Here is a 27758-nt window from a genome sequence, read left to right as displayed (position 1 = left end):
CAAGTGGCAGATGAAACTTAATGCAGAGGAGTGTGAAGTGTTGCATTTTGGTTGGCTTATAAATAAAATTCTAAAGTGGGTGCAGGGGCAGAGGGACATGGGTGTATATATTCAATAATCATTAAAGGTGGCAGGATAGGTTGAGAGAGCCGTTAATAAAGCATACAGCATCCTGTGCTTGATAAATAGAGTACAAAAGCAAAGAAGTTATGTTAAACTTGTATTAAACACTGGTTTGGCCTCAACTGGAGTATTGCGTCTGGTTCAGGGCACTACACTTTAGGAAGGATATGAGAGGGTGCAGAAAAGATACATAAGGGCCCAGGGATGAGGAACATCAGTTATGTAAAAAGACTGGAGAAATTGGGACTGTTCTCTTCGGAGAAGAGAAGGTTGAGAGGAGATTTGATAGAGGTATTCAAAATCACGAGGGGTCTGGACAGAATAGATAGGGAGGAAGGATTAAGAACCCAAGGACACAGATTTTAGTGATTCATTTTGGCGTGGAAAGTTGTCCAGTCTGGCAACTAATGTTACGCCACACTCAGACTATTCTTCCAACAGATAAAATAACTGCTGAAACCAGAAGTAGTAGCAGGAGCGATTGTCAAAATCAAAGTAAAATGACAGAAAGTCAAATTTCACTTTAATAAACCCGCCAAATCATTGCCAGAGTTGAGAGTAGGACAGCTGGTCAGCATGCAAACATTCGATGCACTCAACAAGTCAGACGAGGCATTTGGCTAATTTAGTACGCACAATTTATGTAGCGTCCAATCCGAATATTTACGTGGCTCGTCCACGTTGTGTCTTAGCTCCAGGAAACCACAACCAAGGGCAGTGAGGAAACCGCAACCAAGGGCAGTGAATCAGGTGGAAGCAGAGTTCTGGGACGGCTGATCGTGATTTTCAGTAGGTAAAATTTGAGTAAGCGTGGAAGTTCGTCACATAGGTACTGATGAAACTAGGTAGCCGATCACATGGTTAGTGGTCCGAAGACCTACCCTGAATCACATCATCTGAATGTGTGTTACATTTATTAATTTTTTTACATTAACCCAGGAAAAAGCCGCTATAGTTAACATAATTATAATTAACACCGTGTAACCACTTCCCAAACAATTAAACAAGGTAAAAACCAACACCGTTATGCCAGACTATACAAGTTCATTTAACCATTATGTACAAATTATCCACCTTACCCGCCCACTGGGGATCAGGCGTTAGACTTCCCACCCTGGAAATATACAATACCCATCTCGTGGAGCCTCTCCGTCCTTCATCTTGGGTCTTGTGACATCTCTTCAGGCGGTCTCTGTGAAACGATTCTCTGACTACTGGTCTCCAAAGATTTGTAAAAGTTCCAATGCCAGGGAGATCGTCAGTCTCGAAGTAAGCTGGGCGAAGGATTTGTATTTGTCGATCTTCAGGAATCGCATGAGGCTGTTATTCTTGTCAAACCACTTCACTCTCGCTCCCATGACGAATCCGAAGTATTTTACTGACTTGCCGCCTGTCAGTTCCAGTATCTCCTCCTTCAGATGTTGGTATTTGTGTTCTTTGTCGGCCCAAGCTTTCTCCAATGATTTGTTATTATCTTCGAAACGTACTGTGACATCCACCACCGCTACTTCTCCGTCTTTGACGAGGACCAGATCTGGCTTCCAAAGGGACCCGTCCTTTCCGAAGAGCCTCGGTTCCAGGTGAGATGTCCAGCCGTATTTAGCGATAAACTGCTGCAAGCAGTCCAGGATTTTGTTATGTCTTTTGATTCTTGCATTTTTCACAAACGGACAGTTGCCGGAGATGTGAGCCAGTGATTCGAACGGGGCCTCACATCTCCTGCAGGATTTGTTGTGGTGTTGTCTGCCTCGGTTTAAGGTGGATCTCGTTGGGTAGAGATTGCACCGCAGTAGTAAACTATTAATGAGTCTGGACTAATTAATGTTAAAACAGGTTTTCATCCAGGAATTAGAGGCGTAGTCATTTCCGTAATACTTGATGCCGGTTCCTTGGCATTGGAGTTCGCTCCACTTTAAATATTCAACCTCCCTCCAAGCCGCGTATCTGTTGATGGGTTTGGGTCTGGACGTTTGGGTAGTATCCGTCCATCCCATAGCGATACCAATTTCATCCGCGCCATATCCTTCATCAGTCCCTCTTAGACCTCCACTATCCTTGAGGACTTCTTCGATCTCTCTGAGTACTTTGAGGTTCCTCAGGGAGTCGATTGTTTGTTTATTATCAATACCGCTGAATTCAAATGTGGCCTCTATCACCGTGTCCAGTGAGCTCTCCAACGCCTCTAGTTTTCGGATAATGGCAGACGGAATCTGGACTTCAAGCCTCGGCATGGCTAGACCTCCATTCCTGTTACTGCTGTATAGTAAACCATCCGTTGTATGTGGCGGAAGGTGTAGAATTTCTTTAGTTCCATTCTTGATATATTGGTCCAGTTTGACTAGTGTATTCTGTGAGACCTCTGCAAGGATCAGGTGGAAATATATTCTGGGTATCATATGCGTTTTAAGGATTTCGATCCTTTGGATAGGCCGAAGAGCTGCCTTCTTCAGATTCTCTATCCACATACCAAGTTTGGATCCACATTGCTCCTCAGTTAATCCCGCCCAGGGGTCGATTCTGGCACCCAGGTATTTCTCCGTCTCTCCTGGTGGTATGTAAGAGATCGGACCTCCTTTCAGCTGCCAGTTCGCTCTGGTGTTGTACAGGAACGTCTTCCTTTTGTGGATGAAGTGGAAGCCCTTGGTCTTCCCGGCATTCATCTCCAATGACCGTCTTTTGGCAGAAGTCCTGTACAATGGCCAAGTTCTTGGTCATGCTGAGCAGAGCAATGTCGTCAGCGAACGCCAGAGCTGAACAACACATCTTAGTTCCCCGAAAGGGCAAGTGGACGCCCAACTGTGCCTCTTGTAGGGTACAGATCAGAGGATCCATCGCGATATTAAATAGTATAGGTGATAACGGGTCACCTTGTTTGACCCCTCTCATGATGTTGATGGGTTTTGTTCTTCTGTCTTTACTTTCAATGTACGTGCCTGTGTCCGTATACAGATCTGTTATCATGTTTATGAATGATTTGGGCAGCCCCACTCTTTGCAGTGCTTTTATGAGCATTTTATGCCCTACGGAATCGAACGCCTTAGCCAGGTCCACAAAGACAACGGCCATCTCTTTCCTGTTGCACTTCGCCCCTTTCATGATATTACTGAGAATCGTTATGTTCTCATTGCAACCAGGAGTCGCTACCAGAAACCCTTTCTGCCTGGGGTCGATCTGGACCGCTTCACTTAAGCGTTCGGCGATGATCTTCGTAAAGAGCCGTAATAAAATCGGGCCGATTGTTATTGGCCGCCAGTTGTCTATATTTTTAAGTTTTTCCGTATCATCAGTCTTGGGAATGAGGACCGTACGACTCTTTTTCAGCATCCGAGGGATGGAACCAGACATGAGCCAGAGGGTGAAGAGGCGTGGAATCCTGTCTTCAAACTCCTTCTGGATGTCATTGATGTTTTCCCACTTCATCCCATCAGGACCTGCTGCCGTGTTTTTATCCATGCCCTGTATTGCCTGTTTTACCTCGTCCTTACTTAGGGGCTCTTCCAAAGAGACATACCATTCCGCTCCTCTGTATGGTGCAAACTTCTGTAGGTTTGCTTTATTATTGGGTTTGGAAAGTTTTTCTGTAAAACTCTCCTCCAGTTCAGCTTTGCTGAGTGGACATAGTTGGGTGGACGGTGCACCCATGATTTGATGTGCTATTTTCCTTCTATCTGTTTTATATGTCAACTGTGTGGATTTAAAATGTGCCTTTTTAGCTGCCCATTTTTTCTTTGCCTTCGTATTCTTGCTTCCGTCTTTTGGGCGAGCTACTGTATTCCTGGACCGCTTGCCAGTTTGATCAACCTTCCTTTCATTAACGCATCTGTTATGCTTTCCACGAGGCCGATGGCCAAGGCTCTCGTTTTGGGATCATCGGTTATAGTCATCAATTCCTCAGCCGATTTCAGCTGATCGTCCAGATCCCTGTACCAGGGATACTGGCTGGGGATCGCACCTTCCTTGCCATTCCGGGACCGCTCCCTGGCACCATCTCTGCGTCCTCCCCCTTAGGTGGAGTTTCCATGTCCAAAGCCCCTTCCATCTGGCTGCTTTGCGTTGTTGGTATGCCCGCCAAGTCAGCCCACTTGGCATCCTGGGACCTGTGTAGAGACGTTGTCACCTTTATCATATACAGGGAAACTGTACGACCATCAGACCCAGAGGTCAACTGTTCCCCAACAAATGTAATGGATTGGCAGTAACAATTACTGCAAAGTTCAGCAACAAAATTCCCCAGAGAAGCAATGTCACTCCAGGAACTAGCAGACATCAGGTGAACAGAACAACAACTTGCACACATACCATAAGAAGACCTGAATGCTTTAAAGTTTGTGCACAATGCATGTGCTGGGACAAGTGAAATTGGAACAGACTGGAAAGAACAGTTTTGTTCATGCGTAATAATTTTCTTCATGGACTCTGTATGTCGAGTAACATGCAAATGATAGCAAATGCATGGATGTTTGGATAAATACCTTTTGTACACTGGCTTGCCATGATGTGACCTCTGATGTCATTGTATGTAAATAAAGGTTTTAGGGCAGTAGCCATATGAAACAAACTCTGTTTCTCTCTCCACAGGTGCTGCTAGACCTGCTGAGTGTTTCCAGCATTTTCTGGGTTTTTTTTATTTAACCTCAGATTTCCAGACTCCACAGCATCTTGGCTTAACCATAAGGCTGATATGTGCGCTGGTCAGAGTAGCAACGAAATAAAACGAGCTAAATATGTTTGTGACAAGCAGCTTGAAGCCAGTGTCAGCCCTGAAGCCAGCTGTCCCATGCCATGCATTCTCTGTGCACATTACATTCCAGTTGTCTGAGGTAATGGACTCTTCAGCACCACAGCCGCCCAGCTCCCAGTATCACTCCACAAATAGGGAAGCTGCGACGAACGCCATCACCCAAAAAAAAAAATTAAACATTTTCATTAAAATAAAACATTCACTAAACCACCCAGGGACAGACGGAAAAGCCATCCGCTCCCTCTCCAAACGTGCAAACGGTCGAAGTGCGAGCTTGAAAGTAGTGTGGCGGAGGAATCCTGGGGTGGGTGTGAGCGGGGGGAGGTGGAAGGGCGCGCGTTGCTGTGGCGGTGAGGCGGTCCGCGCGGCGGGCGATGTTGTTGTGGTGAGGCGGTCCGCGCGGAGGGAGATGTTGTTGTGGTGAGGCGGGCGGCGCGCGGAGGGACAATAGCCGGAATGGGGAGGTGTCGGGCTGCTGGCTGATTGTCCTGCGGAGCAGCTGCGAGGAGAGATCTTTCTGGAATATGTGAAGTAGGTAAGCTGGCAGTGGGTACCAGCCCATGTTCCCCCTTCCTCCTGCCTATGCCCTCCTTCCCCGCACCGGGTTGTGTTGATATTGTATTGACATTCCTGTGGTCTTGAGCAGGCCCTCAATGATAAACAGGGAACTCAGCCCCGCCCGGCTGAGAATTGAAGTGGATGCAGTTTAAGGGGTTTCATGGCTCGCGTGGTTTAAATGGGGAGGAGAGATGTAGCCTATGTGACACTTGAACTGAGGTTTCCTGATTGCTCTATTATCCAGAAAGCTTGCTGAGCTCCGCCAGGAATGCTGTTGTGCAGCCATCACATTGTCTACATGCTTGGCGGTGTTTGTACTGGATTGAAACATGCGGTGTCAGTATGTTTAACACTCTTTAAATGTCGCACCTGTTGCTGTTCTCTAAACTTTCCTTTTGTCTCCCCTCCAGTATCCTATAGTAAAATATGTTTGTTTAGACCCTGCTGCTTCTGCGAGCAGATTTGTTTTAATTTTGTTTTTAAAATTAAGACTCTTTAGGAAAAAGGATCTCTTGAATGTTAAAACAAAAACAATTTGCTTGTCTCAGAATCAGCACTGATTATTGCTGCATTATTCAAAATGTCTAACATACCTCTTAACAAAATTGTGAACGAGGATGGACTAGATAAGTATTTCCTCATGCTCTATCTTGCCATGAAATGAAATACGGTTCATTTTAGAAATTAGAAATCGACAACCCCAAAACCTTTGTACACGTCACTAAGCCCATCAGAGAATTTAAATTAGATGGTTGTGCTTTAACATGGATTGAGTCATAATGGCACAGAAGGAGACCATTGAGCCCATGTCAGCTCTCTGTAGAGAAGTCTTCCCACACCCACAGTCTATCCCTGTAGCCCTGCAAGTTTATTTCTCTTGTGCCTATACAATTTTCTTTTGAAATCATTGATTCTGCATTATTTTTGTCTTGGGTAAAGCTTTTTTATATTGGGACTTTTAACACCAAATATAATTTTCATGTTCCCTTAAAAAACTTTAAGTAGAAATTATGAGCCATTGTCTTTTGGTGCAATTTGCATATATAACGGAACCCTGCTATTAATTTTTCTGTGATCTCCTGCAAGCCCACAACCCTGCAAAGTATCTGTGCTCCTCTAATTCTGGCCTTTTGTGCATTCCCAATCATAATTGCTCCACCATTGGTGGCTGTACCTTCAGTTGCCTGGGGCCCAAACCCTGAAATTCCCTTCCTGCACCCCTCTACCTGTCCACTTTGCTTGCCTCCTTTAAGACACATCATAAAATCTTCAATTGACCAAGCTTTTGGTCACCTGACCAACCGTCTCCTTACTTGGCTCAATGTCATACTTTGTTTTGTAATGCTTCTGTGAAGCGCTTTTGGAGTGTTTTGTTGTGTTTAAGGCGCTATATAAATATGTTGTTATAATACAGTCTGCTGTAGTCTGAAACTCAGTGTAACACGGGTCCGCCTTAGATCCCAAAACTTCCTGCAAATGTGGCCATAAGCCTTCCATGACTATGGACACAGCCGCCCACTTTTAAAAAAAGAAAAATTAAAAGCAGCTATTTAGTTGGTTGATTTTACACAGCACTTGTGTTATTAATTTATTTTGGAGCACCTGGCCTAGAATCTGTAGGGATGTGCATGCAGTATTGGCCCTGGCACTGACAGGATTCAAGCCTGTGTGCTAGGCATCAGCAAAAGACCTAGCTGTGAAATAACACAGTCTGGGGTCCCAGTATACTCTTAACCCTTATTTAATGTCAACAGAGTTGATGATGTTTTTGTGTGCTTTCGTTTGTTGAAGTGTTTAAGTTTTTTGAAACTTGATGTTCATAAGTTTACATAGTTCAAGTAAAACTTTTATTTTAACTGAAGATGACCGAATTTACAGCATAAGGAAACTTTCCAGCAAGATTAATGTTGGTCCGTTTCTAATGAGGGAAGGCGGTGGCGTAATGGTATTATCACTGGACTGGTAATCCAGAGACCCAAGGTAATGCTCTGGGCACCACGGCAGATGGTAGAATTTGAATTCATCGTAAATATAGACTTAAAAGTCTAACGATGACCATGAAAACCCATCTGGCTCACTAATGCCCTTTAGGGAAGCAAATCTGCTGTTCTTACCTGGTCTGGCCTACATGTGACTTCAGACCCACAGCAATGTGGTTGACTCTTAAATTCCCTCTGTACAAGGGCAGTTAGGGATGGGATTAAAGAGGCTGCCACGCCCATGAATGAATAAAACAAAGTAATTATAGGTAAGAACTATTCCGTTCTTCTTGGTTGATCCCAAGTGTATTTCCTTTGTGCGCATCCACTAGTTTGCATCTATGTTGACCAAACCTTGTAATAAAACTTTAGGATGAATGTCAAGGGCCTGGAGTGGATGCAGAGGAGGTTTACCAGGATGATACCAGAGATGAGGGACTTAGGTTATGTGGAGAGATTGGAGAAGTGGGATTGTTCTCCCTACGACAGAGAAGATCAAAGAGAGGCCTAATGGAGGGGTTCAAAATTGAGGAGTTTTGATAGAGTAAGTAGGGAGAACCTGTTTTGTCTGTCAAGTGGTTTGGTAACCAGAAGTAATAGATTTGAAATAATTGACAAAAGAACAAGAGGCGAAATTTCTTTGCATACAACGTTGCGATCTGGAATACACTGGTTGAAAGGATGGGGAAACCATATTCTTTAGTAACTTCTTAAAGACAGTAAACCCAAAGAGCTAATTTTCAAGGTTATGGTGCTAAAACTGGGGTGTGGGACTAAATTGGACAACTCTTTCATAGAGCACTTTACATTTGCCTGCATTAAATTTCATCTATCATTCCCTTCCATGCATACATTTTAACCCAACTCATTCTACAGTATCTGAGCTACCTCCTCATTCCACTGTTTTTAACCTGAAGACCTCAGCTCTTTAAAGTATTAGCTTAGACTTGACTCCCCCCGAGTAGTGACTGAGTTGAATTTGAATTATGCAGTCTGAGCATGATTAATGTACCTAATTTCCTAAACACTATCCATTCTTTAGGTTTTCTTCAAGTCATTTTGAAAAGGATAAATTCCAGAAGATTTGTGTAAAATTTATTGTGTGTATGAATATAATGTTCTGCTTACATTCCTTTTACATTGTGTTCTATAAACTTTAGGACCTGGATTAAGCTGAGAACAAGTGATTTTGTGTTCATATTAATGTTCAGTTTTAAGAAAAATACCAATTGAATTATGAAAGAAAATGAATGATCTCACTGATGTTTTGTTGATGACCGTGAAAAGGCAATGCTAATTATTGTGTGTATGGAAATTAGGTGGTAGAGCATATTGAGTGTGTTGTTAACAAAGCATATGGGATCTTGGGCTTTATAAATAAAGGTATTGAGTACAAAAGTAGGGAAGTTATTCTCAATCTTTAAAAAGCTCTGGTTAGGCCACAACTGGACTATTATGTTTAGTTTTGGTCACCACACTGGATGTAAGGGTTCTTTTGAGGGTGGAAAGGAGATTTACCAGAATGGTTCAAGGGTTGAGGGACTTAGTTACAGGGCTAGAGTGGAGAAGCTGAGGTTGTTCTCCTTGGACCAAAGGAGATTGAGATGTACAAGAGGTGTACAAGATTATGACAAGTTTAGATAAGGAAGACAAAGAAAAGCTGTTACTATTAGCTGATGGTACAAGGACTAAGTGATATGGATTGAAGGTTTTGGACAGAGACACAGGGGGGGCGGGATGTGAGGAAGAACTTTTTTGTGCAGAGAGTGGTAATGACCTGGAACTTGCTACCTACCAGGGTTGCGCAAGAGGAGACATTTTATGATTTCAGAAGGAAATGGGAGTTGAGAGAAATAGCAGTTAAAAACAAATGTGTATTTTCCCATTTAAGGTACTTACATTGAAAAACCTAAGCTGTTTCCATAGTGATGTTTTCTTCCTTTGAATGTTTTTGAAATTTATTTTCTTTAGATATGCTGTTTTCAAACACATAACAAGAAAATTCCACATTATAATAGTTTTCTTCTGATGATCCTTAGTACATGTAGAAGCTTTGTATTGTATGATTGATTTAATTTCGACACTCATGATGTGACAGCAGACCAATAACCTCTTCACTACAATAAAAGCAAAATACTGTGGATGCTGGAGATCTGAAATAAAAGCAGTGCTGGCAAAACTCAGTAGGTCTGTCAGCATTTGTGGAGAGAGAGTTCACGTTCCAAGTCCAATATGACTCCTCTCTGAAGAAGAGTCATATTGGACTAGGAATGTTAACTCTGTTTCTCTCTTCACAGAGGCTGCCAGACCTGCTCAGATTTTCCAGCACTTCCTGTTTTGATTATTAATAATCTTTTCACGTGCGTTGTATGTGGGAACTGAAATGTGACTTCTTATCTCGGGTTGTATGTTGTTCAAGACACTTTACAACTTGTGTAGAAGGTGATCATGTAAAGCATATATTAAAGTGTACAAAAGTCTAACTTCGCTACTTATAATCGGGCTTTATCTCTAGTGAAAGTTCGTGAAACATCTTGGATATATTTTCTGATACCATTATTGGTCTATTCAAATTCAGCATGAATTTTTAAATCTTTATTATCTCATTTCTCTTGTCACTGACATGTAGCACCAGTCTGATCAAGGTTGCAAAGATGAGTTCCATGAATACAGAGTCCCGTTACATATTTCCAAATCTGATTAGCTACATCCATTAGCTCCCATTTGTCATGTTCATTTTCAAAAAGAGGTTCAATTGCAGTTGGCACATTCATAAGAATGGTATTTGCATTATTTTCTTGCAGCTGAACCAGGATCTTGGATCTGCTTGACATTGTCTCATTCGCTTTGAGATTGTTGGGTTTCAACGTCTCATCTAACTCTTCTTCTCCTCCTCCTCCTCAGGCAGTCCCTCAGGATCGAGGATGACTTGCTTCCACTCTGGTTTGAGGGTTTTGAAATGGCTGATAAGTCCGATGCACGATTTGCAGACTTTGCTATTGTGGGGCAGGTGACGCTGGAAGGGTTGGAGATGGGTTGTTTGGAGGTTTGTGTGCTTCCTCTGACACTTCGACTTTGCCTCTGCATGTTCCCAACGAAGTTTTTTGATGTGTTAGGTGCCTATCCAAATGATCCTTCTCCATTTTGGCCAATCACAAGCCAGGATCTTCCAGGAGTCAGCAGGTATGTTTGATCTCTTCAGGGATGTTTTTTGGGCATCCCTAAAACGTTTCTGTTGTCCTCCAGGAATTCTTCTGCCACAACTAAGCTCAGAGTCCGGTGGTCCGGTGTCAGGCATACAAATCTTCCCAGCAGAGCTGGTTTTCAGCGATTAGCATCTTGCTAGGTAAGTTGGCTTGGGAGAGGATGTTGCTGTTGGATCACTTTTCTTGTCACTGGATTTGATAATCCTGTGAAGACACTGCTTGTGATACTTCTCCAGTGCTTTGAGGTGCCTGCTGTAGGTCGTCCAAGTCTTCAAAGTATATAGGAGCATGGGGATCACTGCCCCTTGGGTTTGAGTTTCTGGTTCTCAAATATTCTTCTCCTCAGTTGGCCGAAGGCTGAGCTGGCACATTGGAGGCGATGGGTGCCTTCGTCAAGAGGAGGCTTCCCAGATATGGGAATTTTCCAGGATTCGTTGTTGATCTTAATCAATGGTGGGAGATGTTTTGTTGTGGAAGCTGGTTGAAAGAGGACCTTGGTTTTCTTGGTGTTAAGTGACAGTCCCATTTTCTCATATGGTTTGGAGAAAGAGTTGACAGTGACCTGGAGCTCAGTTTCTGAGTGAGCGCACACCACTGTCACCTGTATGCTGAAGCTCTGTGACTGAGATTGGAGTGATTTTGGTTTTGGACTGAAGGTGCCTTAGATTGAATAGTTTTCTTTTAAAGAGTGCGGGAGATCCAACAACTTGCAGACACCAATGACATGCCTGGTTTCTTCAGTGCTGTCAGGTGATCTATGGCGCAAGCACTCAAGGGCCCATCCCGCTCGGAGTGGAGCATGAAGGAGAGCTCATCAAGGTCAGGGAAGCAGTCAGTGCTCGCTGGAGAGAACATTTTGAAGAACTCCTCAACCAACACTCTCTTTGATTCAAGCTACCTCAACTCTATTCCTCAATACCTTGTCTGGCTCTGTCTTGGTGCTACCCCAATCCAGAGCGAAGTTGAAAAAGCCATTCGATAGCTGAAAAACAACAAAGCCCCTGGAGCTTATGGAATCCCTGTTAAAATTCTGAAACATGGCAGCAATCCACTCCTGGCACGCCTGCACACCTCATGCATGCCAGGGGATCTCAAGGATGCTGTAATCGTGACTATCGTCAAGAAAGGAGGCAAGTCCAATTGTGGTGATGACAGAGGAGTCTCCCTGCCTCTTGACATAGGGAAGATCATCGTAGGATTCTCCTCCCAGTGACCAAGGAACTCTTTCCAGTATGGTTTTCATCCGTTGAGAAGCACCACAAACATGACCTTTGCTTGGCGGCAAATTCAAGAAATGTGCAAGGAACGGCACCAACCATTGTACGTGGCCTTTATCGACCTCACGGAAACCTTTGACTGTCAACTGCAAAAGCTTATGGAGTATCCTTAAATTTGGTTGCCCTCAGAGATTTTTCACCATCCTCTGCCTACTCCACAGTGACATGCAAATTTTGACCCTCACCAAGGGAACCACCACAAACTCCACAGGTGTGAAAGCTGGGGTAGGACAAAGCCATATCATTGTACCACCTCTCTTCATTTTCCTCACTGCAGCACTGCTCCTCACCTCTTGCGTATTGCTCACAGGAGTGGAGATAATCTCATCTAACAGAAATTATTGCAGATAGCAACATTTTGGAGTGTTGCATCTGCCTTGAGAAGCTCCACTAGCAGCATTTCTCAAACATTTTTAGAGTGTCACTGGCCAAGAGAACCATTGTTTAAGCATTACAATAAACTTACTACAGGGGTATTTGTGGGTAACAATTCGGATATGATTGATTTAAAAGTTCTCCAAAGTAGGCAGCTGCAATGATTCTCTGATTTTATTTGTGTATTTTAACAAGGCCAAATGAGTTGCTCAAGAATGTGCATCAGATGAAGAACCACATGTGCATTGATTGTAATTAGCAACATTATAACACACTTGTGTTTTCCTGGGCTGTTAATTGGATCCCAACCTCCTTTCTCTTCTAAAGAAGTGTTTAGCGTTATTTTTTTCCCTGTGTCAGGACAGCTTGATGTTTCGTTGCAGAGGAAAAGCAAACATGAACGTTATAGTTTCTGAGGCAAAAGCTTTTCTTATCCCTTAAAATTCTGATGCCCAAAGGAGCCAGATCCAAACACCTGGAACTGATCTGAATCTGAAATATGCTTGAATAATTAGGGTTTATAGTATTTATTACTGTTTCTGGCTCAAGGCTGCACGCCATTTCATGAAGAACCCAGACAGAAAGCAGCTCGAGGTGACTGGGTTGCTGAATTTGTTACATGCATGATAGCAATGCTTTTAAAGTGTTTTCACACACAACTGTAAAGTGTTAAAATGTTTTGTTTTACAACATTTCAATGTGATGAGCATGCACTAATTTATTAACCTTTGAAGTGAGATTAGATTTAGTATTCAGTTTAGCATTGTGTGCTGTTTTGTTTTTAATCTATTGTTTGAATTTAGAATCCTTTCCTCTGTTTTGTTATTTTGACAAGGTTTGATATAGATTGGCTAAAAAGCCACAAAACATGAATGGAATGCACAGTAGAAAATGAGCACAGAAGCAAAAGTTCCCATTATAGCAAACTTCTTTCAAAGTGGAATGGAGTTGACTGATAAGTTCCACTGTCCAACCTTAATTCATTACATCCACCACTGAAGGTGTTAGCCTGCCGATTAGTCTGCAAACAATACATCACAAATGGACTGCAGCGGTTCAAGAAGGCAGCTCACCACCACCTTCTCAAGGGCAACTAGGGATGGGCAATAAATGCTGACCCAGCCCACATCCCATGAATGAATAAAAAAGACCTAATGAATGGATTTCAATAAAACTTGTACACAGGATATGGCCCCAGGAAGAACTGACTAGCTTTTGGCGAAGATGTGGATTCTGATCCTGGAATTTTTTAAAGGATCCATTAACTCTGGGAGGTAGGGCAAATTGACTTTCTCTTTAGAAACTTGTGGGTTTTATTCACAATGTTGTGGATTGTTTCAGCTTCTGTGGTGCAATTTGTCACAGCTGTCAAAATATGAGTAGAGTTTTCAGAGCACGTTGTTGGATGTGGATTGGTCTTAAACCTCCTCAGTGAGACAGAAGCTGTTAATAAAAAGATTTCCTTTTTCAGTTTTGTAGTTAGCATCAACCCGGCAGGGAAAAACCTCAGAAGAGCTGTGTAATTGTAAAAACATTGAGGTAAGACAGTGTGGCAGAAATCTGCATTCTACTGAGTGCCCTCTTGATTTGTTATGTAAATTGCTATGGAGCATTTCTTAACAATGTTATAAGCACAAGAATATTTTCCTTTCAATTATAGTCAGAAGATTTGGATTTTTTGGGGGTTGGGTATGTGCTTGGGGGAGCCCAATTGTTATGCCAAAATAGTAAGCTTGTGATTGTGTAGGAAATAAACTCTGTGGTTGGTGTTGGATGGAACTATCTTGGATTAAAGAATTTTTGATTTTTATATAACATTGAAACCATTAGCCTAGTACAAGGCTACAGGAAAAAAAAACAAACGCAAGATGACATTAACAGAATGATGGAATGCAAATAATAAGCAAAAACAGAATTACCTGGAAAAACTCAGCAGGTCTGGCAGCATCGGCGGAGAAGAAATCAGTTAACGTTTCGAGCCTTCATGGCCCTTCGGCAGAACTGAAGCATAGTTAGAAGAAGGGAGATATATAAACTGGTTTAAGGTGGGTGGGGGGGGGGGAGAGAGACATTGAGGGTGTGGTGATTGTGGAGATGAGCAGATAATCAAAAGATGTCACAGACAAAAGGGTCAAAGAGGTGTTGAAGTTGGTGATATTTGTCTAAGAAAAGTGCTAATTAAGAATGGAAGACAGGATATTCAAAGTACAGCTCTAGTGGGGGTGGGGTGGAAAGACTAACGAGGTTTTAGTTTTAGATTTAAAAATAATGGAAATAGGTGGGGAAAGAAGAATCTATATAAATTATTGAAAAAAAAGGCGGGGGGGTGGGGGGGAGAAACGGGGTGGGGATGGGGGGAGGGGGAGTTTAAGATCTGAAGTTGTTGAATTCAATATTCAGCCCGGAAGGCTGTAAAGTGCCTAGTCGGAAGATGAGGTGCTGTTCCTCCAGTTTGCGTTGAGCTTCACTGGAACAATGCAGCAAGCCAAGGACAGACATGTGGGCAAGAGAACAGGGTGGAGTGTTAAAATGGCAAGCGACAGGGAGGTTTGGGTCTTTCTTGCGGACAGACCGCAGGTGTTCTGCAAAACGGTAGCCCAGTTTGCGTTTGGTGTCTCCAATGTAGAGGAGACGGCATTGGGAGCAACGAATGCAGTAGACTAAGTTAGGGGAAATGCAAGTGAAATGCTGCTTCACTTGAAAGGAGTGTTTGGGCCCTTGGACGGTGAGGAGAGAGGAAGTGAAGGGGCAGGTGTTGCATCTTCTGCGTGGGCATGGGGAGGTGCCATAAGTGGAGGTTGAGGAGTAGGGGGTGATGGAGGAGTGGACCAGGGTGTCCCGGAGGGAACGATCCCTACGGAATGCCGTCGGGGGGTGAAGGGAAGATGTGTTTGGTGGTGGCATCATGCTGGAGTTGGCGGAAATGGCGGAGGATGATCCTTTGAATGCAGAGGCTGGTGGGGTGATAAGTGAGGACAAGGGGGACCCTATCATGTTTCTGGGAAGGAGGAGAAGGCGTGAGGGAGGATGCGCGGGATATGGGCTGGACACGGTTGAGGGCCCTGTCAACGACCGTGGATGGAAAACCTCGGTTAAGGAAGAAGAAGGACATGTCAGAGGAGCTGTTTTTGAAGGTAGCGTCATCAGAACAGATGCGACGGAGGCAAAGGAACTGAGAGAATGGGATGGAGTCTTTACAAGAAGCGGGGTGTGAGGAGCTGTAGTCGAGGTAGCTGTGGGAGTCGGTAGGCTTGTAATGGATATTGGTGGACAGTCTGTCATCAGAAATTGAGACAGAGAGGTCAAGGAAGGGAAGAGAAGTGTCAGAGATGGACCATGTGAAGATGATGGAGGGGTGGAGATTGGAAGCAAAATTAATAAATTTTTCCAGGTCCCGACGAGAGCATGAAGCAGCACCGAAGTAATCATCGATGTACCGGAGAAAGAGTTGTGGGAGGGGGCCGGAGTAGGACCGGAACAAGGAATGTTCCACATACCCCATAAAGAGCCAGGCATAGCTGGGGCCCATGCGGGTGCCCATAGCCACACCTTTTATTTGGAGGAAGTGAGAGGAGTTAAAGGAGAAATTGTTCAGTGTGAGAACAAGTTCAGCCAGACGGAGGAGAGTAGTGGTGGATGGGGATTGTTGGGGCCTCTGTTCAAGGAAGAAGCTAAGGGCCCTCAGACCATCCTGGTGGGGGATGGAGGTGTAGAGGGATTGGACATCCATGGTGAAGAGGAAGCGGTTGGGGCCAGGGAACTGGAAATTGTTGATGTGACGTAAGGTGTCAGAGGAATCACGGATGTAGGTGGGAAGGGACTGGACAAGGGGAGAGAGAAGGGAGTCAAGATAACGAGAAATGAGTTCCGTGGGGCAGGAACAGGCTGACACGATCGGTCTGCCAGGACAGTTCTGTTTGTGGATTTTGGGTAGGAGGTAGAAGCGGGCCGTCCGAGGTTGGGCGACTATCAAGTTGGAAGCTGTGGGAGGAAGATCTCCAGAGGAGATGAGGTCAGTGACAGTCCTGGAAACAATGGCTTGATGTTCTGTGGTGGGGTCATGGTCCAGGGAGAGGTAGGAGGAAATGTCTGCGAGGACTTCCCACCCTGGAGACATACAATACCCATCTCGTGGAGTCTCTCCGTCCTTCATCTTGGGTCTTGTGACATCTCTTCGGGTGGTCTCTTTCAGACGCTCCTCTGACTACTGGTCTCCAAAGATTTGCAACAGTTCCAATGTCAGGGAGATCGTCAGTCTCGAAGCAAGCTGGGCGAAGGATTTGTACTTCTCGATCTTCAGGAAACGCATGAGGTCGTCATTCTTGTCGAGCCACTTCCCTCTCGCACCCATGACGAATCCGAAGTATTTTCCTGACTCGCCGCCGGTCAGTTCCAGTATCTCCTTCTCAAGATGTTTGTACTTATGCTCTTTTTTGCCCACATGTCTGTCCTTGGCTTGCTGCATTGTTCCAGTGAAGCTCAACGCAAACTGGAGGAACAGCACCTCATCTTCCGACTAGGCACTTTACAGCCTTCCGGGCTGAATATTGAATTCAACAACTTCAGATCTTAAACTCCCCCTCCCCCCATCCCCACCCCATTTCTCCCCCCCACCCCCCCGCCTTTTTTTTCAATAATTTATATAGATTCTTCTTTCCCCACCTATTTCCATTATTTTTAAATCTAAAACTAAAACCTCGTTAGTCTTTCCACCCCACCCCCACTAGAGCTGTACTTTGAATATCCTGTCTTCCATTCTTAATTAGCACTTTTCTTAGACAAATATCACCAACTTCAACACCTCTTTGACCCTTTTGTCTGTGACATCTTTTGATTATCTGCTCATCTCCACAATCACCACACCCTCAATGTCTCTCCACCTCCCCCCCCCCCCCCCCCCCACCCACCTTAAACCAGTTTTTATATCTCCCTTCTTCTAACTATGCTTCAGTTCTGCCGAAGGGCCATGAAGGCTCGAAACGTTAACTGATTTCTTCTCCGCCGATGCTGCCAGACCTGCTGAGTTTTTCCAGGTAATTCTGTTTTTGTTTTGGATTTCCAGCATCCGCAGTAGCTTTTAGCTTTTTGTTTTTATGCAAATAATAAGTGTTGAAGCTGTGTGAGTCCTTGCTTGGGCATTGTCTTGGATTTGTGGTATTCTTTGGATTGTAATATCTTTTTCAAGAAGGGAACACAATGCTACTAAACTGATTAAGGAGCACATCACAGAAGATGAGGTTGAGAATGTGGAGATGGTTTGTGTCATAATAGAGATTTTGAGGCAATTGCATCATAGCCTTTTGATTTATATATAACATTGAAACCATTAGCCTGGTACAAGGCTACAGTAAAGAACAGACACAAGATAACATTAACAGAATGATGGAATGCAAATAATGAGTGTTGAGGCTGCATGAGTCATTGCTTAGGTATCGTCTTGGGTTTGTGGTATTCTTTGGATCGTAATATGTTTTGCAAGAAGGGAACACAATGCTACTAAGCTGATTAAGTAGCACATCACAGGAGATGAGGTTAAAAATGTGGAGATTGTTTGTTTGTGTCAGAATAGAGATTTTGATGCAATTGCATCATGGTCCCTAAATTTAGGGACTTTTTAGCTAATCCACACATTTTTCACACTTGTCAAGGGCTCAAAAATGAGCAAATATAATTTAGCAATAAATAGGCAAGTCTGTGTTACGCAAAGAGTAATAGACGTGTAGGATAGATTTTCAGGTAAGCCTGTTGAAGCAAATAATATAAGTAGTTTCAAGAAAGAATTAGGCTCATTGTATACTACATTCTCTGGAAGCTTAAACCATTGCAATACAGCCACTGGTTGGAGGTGTGTCTTGTACCTTATGACTTAAGAGCCATTTTTATATTGAGCACCCAGAGAATGATCTCCAATCCACTAGAGTAGTTTTAGAATTTAAATTTAGAATTCAAAATCAGTTTTAAGAAAAATCAATCTGGAATTGTTAAATTTATTAAAACTGGTATTTTACTGCATTAAGAAAACAGTTGTGAAACATTCATTCTAAACGTTGTTTTAGCATGGCCATTCCAAAGTAAAAATGAAAATTAAAGTATCAAAGTTGTTTATGTCTGTAGCCTGTGTCAGATTTCATTTCTGTTCAATTTAGGCTTGACTCAATTTTCTGATGGAACAATCAAATAATAGGAAAAAGCTTTCTTTCAGGACATTGCATTTACCTACAGCTATATCCACAACTTGTCCAAGAAACCTAGTAGTCCTAACTTGCAACCGCAGCTGTTTCTCTTGACCATTTCACCACTAGCACCAGTCGAGCATAACCTGCCATTTTTTTCCAGGTCCTCTTGCTCTCTGACAGGCTTCTGCTTTTATGTGCCAATTGCTTCCCGTCCTAATCCATCCTGCCTTGTTGCTTCCAGACCTGTTGCCCATGGACAACAAGCAGTTGCATGAATCTTGGTATCTTAAACATTTTAATATATTTCGTGAATCATTCGATATGGTTCAACTGAGTAACTTGGCTCCAATCCATATGTAGCCTACAATGTTTGTTAGTGGTCTTCTAATACACACTGTAATGCCTTAGTTCTTAATCTTTTCATGTTAGATTTGAATATTTTTACTGTTTAATTTATCTTCTGTTAAGTACAACAATGTAAAATGTGTATAATACGAATACAACCCCTGTTGCATTGCTTGACATTCAAGAAAGTGATTTTTATTCATTCAAGGAATGTGGGTGTCGCTGGCAAAGCCAGCATTTGTTGCCCATCCCCAATTACCCTTGAGAAGGTGATGGTGTGCCCCCTTCTTGATCTGCTACAGTGATTGTGGTGTAGGTACACCCATGGTACTGTTAGGAATGGAGTTCCAGGATTTTGACCAGCGACAGTGAGGAGTGATGATATAGTTCCAAGGTGGGTGTGTGACTTGGAGGATAACTTGCAGATGATGGTGTTCCCAAATTGAATGCTGCTCTTGTTCTCTAAGTGATAGAGATTGAGAGCTTGGAAGGTGCTGTTGAAGGATTCTGGGTCAGTTGTTGCTTTAAGGAAACTGGTTGTGGATCTTGTAGATGTTCAGAGGTGGTCAGAGGGATAGAGGAAAGCCATTAAAGAAGGTGAAGAGGATGATGGGTGAAAGGAGCAAGGGAGAGCCATGGACTAAGCCTTTCGGGGGGGTGGGTACATGACCAAAAACTTCCATCACTGAGCTCCAAAAGGACTGTCAGTAGGCAGAGATTGGTGCAAAGGGTGGTGGTGCAACTAGTCTATTGTATTTAAGAATGAGATATCTTGAGATAACATGAATACCATTAAACCAAAAAGAACCCTGTTATAAAACTGATGAGGAGGGGTGGAGGTCAACAAGGTGATTGAGGTTTGGCAGCTAAAGTTTCTATTAGGGTTACTGGTGGTTTTCAGCAATAGAAGATCAGGGTAGGGACCATTAAGTATTTTTGGAATGTCCTGCATGACTCCATTACCACAGACACATGGAGGCTGGAGGCTACTTGCCTGTATAACATAAATGGTTGGCAATGGCAGGCTTATACATTCCTATACAGTACTATTCCATGACCCAAAAAGCAAAAGGATAAAAAGCAATAAAGCTATCTACCTAGAAAGAGGGCTGCATCTCTTTTTGAAAATTTTCTCTGGTCTTATAAATCAGTCTGGAGCAATGAAAAGCCCCCTACCATGAGTAGGTTCTGAACCTGGCATGATCAAAGCATCACCAGACTAAGCGACCTCCTTAGCAGATGGATTATGCTGATTTACTAACCAGCACCAAATTCCAGCCTCATCTGGTATGGTATGGTATTTCTTCCAAAAACCAAATATGTTTTCAAAACTGCATAAACAGGCCCTCTCCACTTTGTAACTTCCTGACAAATTCTTTAAAACGCCTTTTGTACCACGCTTGCTTCCAGGTCAAAAGACTGAGATAAAGACCAAACCACCAGATAATGGAGTAATGTGGAGAATCTGCAGCAGAATCTTCAAGGGCCAGTTCAGGATCACACTTCATACTTGACTCACAAATCCCTTCCTTTCCAGGAGAATGAATGTTGAAGGACCTGGACCTTAAAGGCACACATTTTTGGACTTGGTCCCTCATTGTGGCTTTCTGGATTTATTGTCCAGAAAGACTGGGAGAATGTGACAGGTCTCATACTTCCTGAAGATCAGGGCTTACCTGAATTCCTCTTGTTCGACCAAGGAACAGTAACTGTCATTACTAGTTGGGACAAGCCTCACTGTCATGAAACAGTGAATGTAAATAGAACACCTGTCTTTGGAACACTCTTCCTCAAAAGGTAGTGGAAACAGAGTCTTTGAATGTTTTTAAGGCAGATCTAGATAGATTCTTGATTAACAAGGGGCTAAAAGGTTATCAGGGGTCGGTGGAAGGTTACAATCAGATCAGCCATGATCTTATTGAATGGCTGAGCCGGCTTGAAAGGCTGAGTGGCCTACACCTGCTCCTAGTTCATATGTATCTGTGCAGCCTATTTTTCAGAATAAATTTACAGTAAACACTAAATTTCAAGCTTAAGTAAAAGCTGTTTGTGAATATTCTGCACATATTATGTATGCTGATTATATGCTATTGGATAATTGTTGATAATTGCAAAGTTTTACCTGAGTCTATGTCCCTGTCATCAGTAAAGATATTTAACGGCATTACTGCTGGCTTGCTGTTTACGGGTGATGAATCTGAATTGGAAGAATAATATAAAACCAGCTGAATAGCAAGAATTCAGATAGGATGGGTGGTGCCACATTTTGTCTTCATTAAATCATGTTAGAATGTTCAAATTCACAGAGTGCATTGTTAGTAGTTCTAGTGCAAAGGATAAATACTATCATAATACTAAAGATTGTATTTTCTAAACTTTGTATGCGCTACCAAGTTTGTGCTGACTGTGATTTAATATTAAATTTAGCCATATTTCAGTTTTTTCTTAAATGATATAAGAAAACTTAATTTTACCTCCTTGTGGCTATATGATCCAATTTTAGTTGGCACATTTGTCTTTTGAGTTTTTCTCTTTCTGGGCTCAGTTACTCTGACAGTTCTCACAGATAAATGGTTTTAGTTTTGAGAGAAATGCCTCATACTGTATTTAATTAATGAGCTCTTTTCCTGCATTGCTCTGTTACATTTGAAATGCAGTTGTGTATGCAGATTTTGACTTTGCATCTGTGAATTAAATTGATTTCACAAGTAGAATAGTTGTATGGGAAGTGGAGCTCCTCAATATGCCATGTCTCTTTTCACATACAGATTTGTGGACGATTGCAGTATTTAATGTGAAAAAAAATTGCAGTGCACTTATTTTCTTAAGTTTAAATGCAATCTCTAGACCTGGATCCTAGCTGAATTTGTTTGAGTAATTTAGCATCGCAAGCTCAGATCTTTACCATGAGTTATTTTCTTGTCTATAAAGTAACTTTAATAGTTTCAATTTTCACCAGGTGTGAAAATTCTTAAAGGGATAACTTTTCTGCTGTGAAGTTAGGAGCTTATCCCATTTGTAATTAAAATAGTATTTCCTTGGAAGAATGAGGAAGACTGCACTTGCAGCTGTTCATTTGCCACTTTTTGTTTTGCAGGGCAATGCTTCCCAGATGCAAGTGGATAAATCTTCTATCAGCTGTTGGATAATTTCTGCATGAAGCTCAAAGTGAGGGAAGAAGTACAAGAAATTTAAATTAATTTTATTTTGCCATGCCATTACCTTTTGGGATAAAATTGAAAAGAACGCGAAGATATACTGTCTCTAGTAAGAGCTGTTTGGTTGTGCGGATCCAGCTGCTGGATAATGGATTCCTGGAATTCACCCTTTCTGTTGAAAGCACAGGTCAAGAATGTTTGGAAGCTGTCGCACAGAGATTAGAGCTGAGAGAGGTGAGCTATCTTATAGAGCAAAACAGTGTAGCATATTCATTAGCTCATTAATGCCAGGATTTTTATTAAAATTTTGGTAAAGAATAATGGTTAGTAATTCATTCTTGGTGGGCAGTGCTGAACTTTTTAAATTGATACCCAATCTTATACATGAAAATATAAAAAATGGAGCATGTGGCCAATATTTTTTTTAGTGCAGTGGACCTTCATTATCTTATGAAGGCAATGTTCCATATAGTCTCTTTTTAGCCCTTTGCCCAGTTTTGTGTCCACACATAATGTGTCATATGGAATCAAGGGGCTTGCCTGCAGGAGATGCATGAGAAAACTCTGAACAAAAAAATTCTTTGTTTCGTTTCTGCAGCTTCACAGTGAGGCAGTAAAGTTGTGGAATTCAGAGGCTGGGCAGCCATCGGCAACAGGCCAAAAGCCCCTCAAATTTGCAACACCATGCTGTTCTAATGGTCTTGTCTGGCAGCTTAGCTACATATTATTACAATCGATTCTTTGTTTTAAATCATAAGAACTAAGAACAGGGGTAGACCATACTGCCAGTTGAGCCTGCTCCTGCACTTAAGGGGTCATGGCTGAACTTGTGCATCAACTATATCCTGCCCTTTCCTCATATCTCTTGTTTCCCTTAGCGCCCAAAAATCTATCTATCTCGGCCTTGAATATATTCACTGACTGCGCACCCACAGCACTTTGAACCACCATTCAAGACTGGATGTGGCAGGGCTGTAAAGCTTTAGTCTGATCGTTGGTTGTGGGATTACTTATTTCTGTCTATGGCATGCTGCTTCTGTTTAGTAGCATGTAGTTTTGTGTTGTTGCTCCACCAGGTTGGCATCTCCTTTTTAAGTATACCTGGTACTGCTGGTGTGCCCTTCTACAGTCGTCATTGAATTAGAGTTGATCTCCTGGCTTGATGGTAAAGCTAGAGTAAGGGATATGCCCAACCAGGAAGTTACGGATAATAATGTAATACAGTGCTGTTGCTGATGGCCCACAGCACCTCATGGATGCCCAATTTTGAACTGTTAGAAATGTTGTGAATCTATCCCATTTTAGCACATGGTAGTAGTGCCATATGCACGATGGAAGGTGTCCTTGCAGATAGGTATCATCCCCACATGAGCTGTCTGGTGGTCATTTCTACTATGCTGGCATGGACATATGGGTCTTTGATAGGTAGATTACAGAGGATCAGATCAAATAAATTTTCCTTCATGTTGGTGTACTCGCCACTTGTTGCAAGCCAAGTCTGGAAACTATGTCCCTCAGGACTCAACTCCCCAGTAGTGGTGCTACCAAGCCACTCTTGGTGGTGGTCAGTGAAGTACCCCAGAGTGTAATCTATGCCATTGGTGGTGCTTCCAAGTAGTGCTAAAAGTGGAGAACTACTGATTCATTTGCTACAGCAGAATAGTAGTTATGTTATTATACTAGTAATTCAGAGACCTGTACTAATGATCCAGAGATACGAGTTTAATTTCCACAATAGCAGCTAGGGAGTTTAAGTTTAGTTAATTAAATAAAATATGGAATTTAGTAACAAGCTAGTATCAGTAATAGTGACCATGAAATTACCAGATTGTTGTTAAAATTCATCCAGTTCATAATGCCCTTTAGGGAAGAAAATCTGCCATCCTCACCCAGTCCAATCTACATGTGACCCCAGATAATAGCAATGTGGCTGACTTTTAACTACACTCTGAAATAGCCCAGTAAGCCACTCAATTCTGTTGAGAAGGTGAATCACCACCATCTTCTCAAGGGTAATTAGGGATGGGTAATAAATGCTCACCTTGCCAGTAATGCTGATGTCCTTTGGATGAATTTAAAAAATAGCTGAGGAAAGTCGATGGTAATCAGTAGGTTTTCTTAACCATGTTTTACCTGATGTCAAGAGACTTCATGTGGTCCTCAGAGAAAGTGCTAGAGTCCATTCTTAAGGAAGAAATGGCAGGACATTTAGAAAAGCTTAACACGTTCAAACAGAGTCAACATGGTTTTATGAAAGGGAAATCATGTTTGACAAATTTGCTAGAGTTCTTTGAGGATATAACAAGCAGAGTTGATAAAGGAGAACCAGTAGATGTAGTGTTTTTGGATTTCCAGAAGGCATTCGATAAGGTGCCACATAAACGGTTATTGCACAAGAAAGGAGCTCATGGTTTTGGGGGGTAATGTATTAGCATGGATTGAGGATTGGTTAACACACAAGACAGAGTCAGGATTAATGAGTCTTTTTCAGGTTGGAAAGAGGCAACTAGTGGAGTGCCACAAGGATCAGTTCTAGGGCCTCAATTATTTACCATCTATATTAATGACTTGGAGGGGGCAGAGTGTAATGTATCCAAATTTGCTGACGATACAGAAATAGGTGGAAGGGCATGTTGTGGTGAGGACATGAGGAATCTGCAAGGGGATATAGATAGGTTGAGTGAGTGGGCAAAAACCTGGCAGATGGAGTTTAATTTAGGAAAGTGTGAGGTCATGCACTTTGGCAGGAAGAATCTAAAGGCAGACTATTAATTAAATGGAGAGACACTCCAAAAAATGTGCAGCACAGAGGGATCTGGGTGTTCTTGTGCATGAAACACACAAAGTTAGCATGCAGGTGCAGCAAGCAATTAAGAAGGCAAATTGAATTTTGGCTTGTATTGCTAGGGGGTTGGAGTTTAAAAATAGGGAAGTCTTGTTACAACAGTACGGGGTGTTGGTATGCACCTGGAGTACTGTGTACAGTTTTGGTCCCTGTATTTAAGAAAGGATATACTGGCATTGGAGGCAGTTCAAAAGAGATTCACTAGGCTAATTCCTGGGATGAAGGGGTTGACTTATCAAGAACAGCTAAATAGGTTAGGCCTTTATTCATTAGCGCTTGGAAGAATGAGGGGTGATCTTATTGAAACGTACAAGATTCTGAGGGGGCTTGACAAGGTAGATGTTAAGATGTTTCCATTCGTCGGGGAATCTTGAACTAGGGGACATAGTTATAGAATAAGGGGGCACTCATTTAAAACTGAGATGAAAAAGAATTTCTTCTCTGAGGTGGTGCATGTCTGGAATTCTCTATCCCAGAGAGTTGTGGAGGCTAGATCACAAAGTATTTAAAGAGGATGGAGATAGATTTTTGAAATATCGGGGAATTGAGGGCTATGAGGAGCTGGCAGGAAAGAGGAGTTGAGGCTGGTCAGATCAGCCATGATCTTATTGAATGGCGGGGCAGGCTTGATGGGCCGAATGGCCTACTCCTCCTATTTCTTATGTTCTTATGAATGATTCTGAGAGTATGACTATGTCAGACTGTTGCTTGACTAGTTTATGGGGCACCTCCCCCAAACCTGGGACAAATCCCCAGATGTTAATGAGGAGGACTTTGCAAGGTTGACTTGGCTGAGTTTGTCTTTGATGCCCGAATCCGGTGTCTGGGTCAATACCTAGTGGCCCATTTTGTTATATTTTGCCGTGGCAGTTTGGAACAGCTAAGTGACTTGCTGGGACATCTTAGAGGGCAGGTAGGAGTTACTCTTTCTATCATAGATTTAATTTTTCAATTCGCCCAATCTTGACAGCTTTTTGGGAGTGTGTTCCACATTTCCACTGCTTTGTGCTGAATAAGTGCTTTCTGACATCATCCTGAATGGCCTAACTCTAATTTAAGGTGATGCCCTTTTTTACTAGACTCTCCCACCAGAGAGAGTTATTTCTCTCTATCTATCCTGTCAAATCTTTAATCATCTTTAATACCTCAATTAGATCACTGTTAGCCTTTTTTTAGGGGAATACAGGCATGTCTATACCCCGCTTCCATATTTTAACTGTTTTAACCTTTATTTCATTCCTGTCAATCTGCACTGCACCCCATCAATGTCAATATATCCTTCTTGAGGTGGACTGAATGCAGCAAACCAGATGAATACAGGCCAGAGCTCTCTACAGCTGTAGTATGACTTTTGCCTTTTTGTACTTTAACCACCTTGAAATAATGGCCAACATATCATTAACCTTTCAAATTAATATTTTGTACCTGCCCACTAGATTTTAGTAAAACACCACTCATCTCATCCTTTCAACTTGAGTGCATATCTGCAATCCCTTCTCTGTCGTAGCTGTTAACCAATTTCCTATCCAAGCTAATGGGTTGTCTACAATTCTATGCACTTTCCTTTTTAAGTCTCTTACGTGGAACCTTGTGAAATGCTTTCTGGAACTCCATATAAAATCTATAAACATTCTCTTAACTAACGTTCGCTATCTCAAAAAATTTAAATAGATTTATTAGACATATCGTGTACGCTTTACAAATCCATACTGGCTCTCTCTGATTACCTCCATGTTTGTCCAACTGCTCAGTCATCTGGTCCCTAATAACCAACTCGAGTAACTTCCCGATAACCTAGGTTGGACCACCAGCCCTGTAATTTCCTAGTTTATCACTTGCCCTTCTTAAAAAGTGGATTGACATTGCATTACCAATCCTGATTCGTGAGTTTTCGAAGATCATGACTAATGCATCAACAATTTTCTCACCTACATCTTTTAATACCCTGAGGTGAAAACTATTGGGCCCTGGAGATTTGCCTATCTTTAATGACATTAATTTCTCCATCACTATTTTCTTTTTACCTGTAATGATTCTAGTTAGCCCTTCCACTTGATTTAAGTTTTCAAGTTTTCCTCGCACCCCTGGTATCATAACCTCATACTCTACTGTGAAAACTGATACAAAATTTTATGATTTCCTGATTTCCATTTAAAATATCATCTTAGCCTTTCATTAAGGGATCCACATAACTCTTAGCCACCCTCTTGCTCTTAGTTTATTTTGTTTTGTTTTAAAAAGAAACCCTGTACTTTTATTCTTGATATTCCTTGCAATTTTTGTCTCCTTTTTTTCCTTTTTATAGTCCATACCATTTTGCATCCCTTGCCATTCATTTTATCTCTTCTAGTCCTTGGAATTGCTACTGCTTTTTGCCTGTGTATGAACAGTTTCATTTAATTTTATACTTTTGTCTCGTTTCCTTTGTTGACCAAGCTTGTGGGCTAGGACAGCAATTGAATCAGATTGAAGTCAAATTTGGATAAATCTGAAAATTGTAATTGTAAACATAACCATTTCTGTTTGGCTTTGAATTGTGGTTAAATATAGCATGTTAGATTATATATCTAATCATTTTCCATAATCAAATTGTGGTTGGTTGAAACAAGTTGCAATATCTAAATATATTTTTCTTACATATTGACTTTAAACACAAGACAATTCTCTATTGAATTTGGTGCTGAAACACCAGGACCCAAGATGCATATGTGTCATTCTTGTGATGTGATGTTAAATGCTTTGTATGTTATACACAGCGTGTACAGCACACTGTGCATTAGGACATTCTGAATATGAAGCGTACCTTGGAGCTTGATTTAATTGTGAAAAATAGGGAGTGGGTTTCAAAAACTGGGAGAGAATCTGTTTTTCCTGATTCACCAGCCCAAATAAAATCTGAAATTATGGTAAAAAATTACTAAAAGCTGGCCTTAGTGATCTGATCATTTCAAAACTGGTGTGCAAAAATGGCAGGC

At 42.1% G+C, this 27758-nt stretch overlaps 1 protein-coding gene across 2 annotated transcripts in view; it reads left to right on the top strand.

Annotated features, from left to right (window-relative positions):
- The first annotated feature begins 5243 nt into the window (after positions 1-5243).
- Positions 5244-27758, top strand: part of ptpn21 (protein tyrosine phosphatase non-receptor type 21) — an 89637-nt gene continuing 67122 nt past the window's right edge. The window contains exons 1-2 of one of the 2 annotated variants that reach the window (XM_078562290.1): positions 5244-5395; positions 21878-22172. In XM_078562290.1, the coding sequence (XP_078418416.1) occupies positions 21993-22172 (180 nt within the window). In that variant the 5' untranslated portion in view covers positions 5244-5395; positions 21878-21992. Of the gene's footprint in view, positions 5400-21877; positions 22173-27758 lie in introns of both variants that reach the window. The other variant, XM_078562289.1, reaches the window with a different exon arrangement.

The sequence above is a fragment of the Cetorhinus maximus genome, chromosome 18, assembly GCF_964194155.1.
Source record: "Cetorhinus maximus chromosome 18, sCetMax3.hap1.1, whole genome shotgun sequence".
NCBI lineage: Eukaryota > Metazoa > Chordata > Chondrichthyes > Lamniformes > Cetorhinidae > Cetorhinus > Cetorhinus maximus.
Note: the sequence above shows the minus strand (reverse complement) of the source record. Positions and strands in the feature narration are given on the sequence as shown.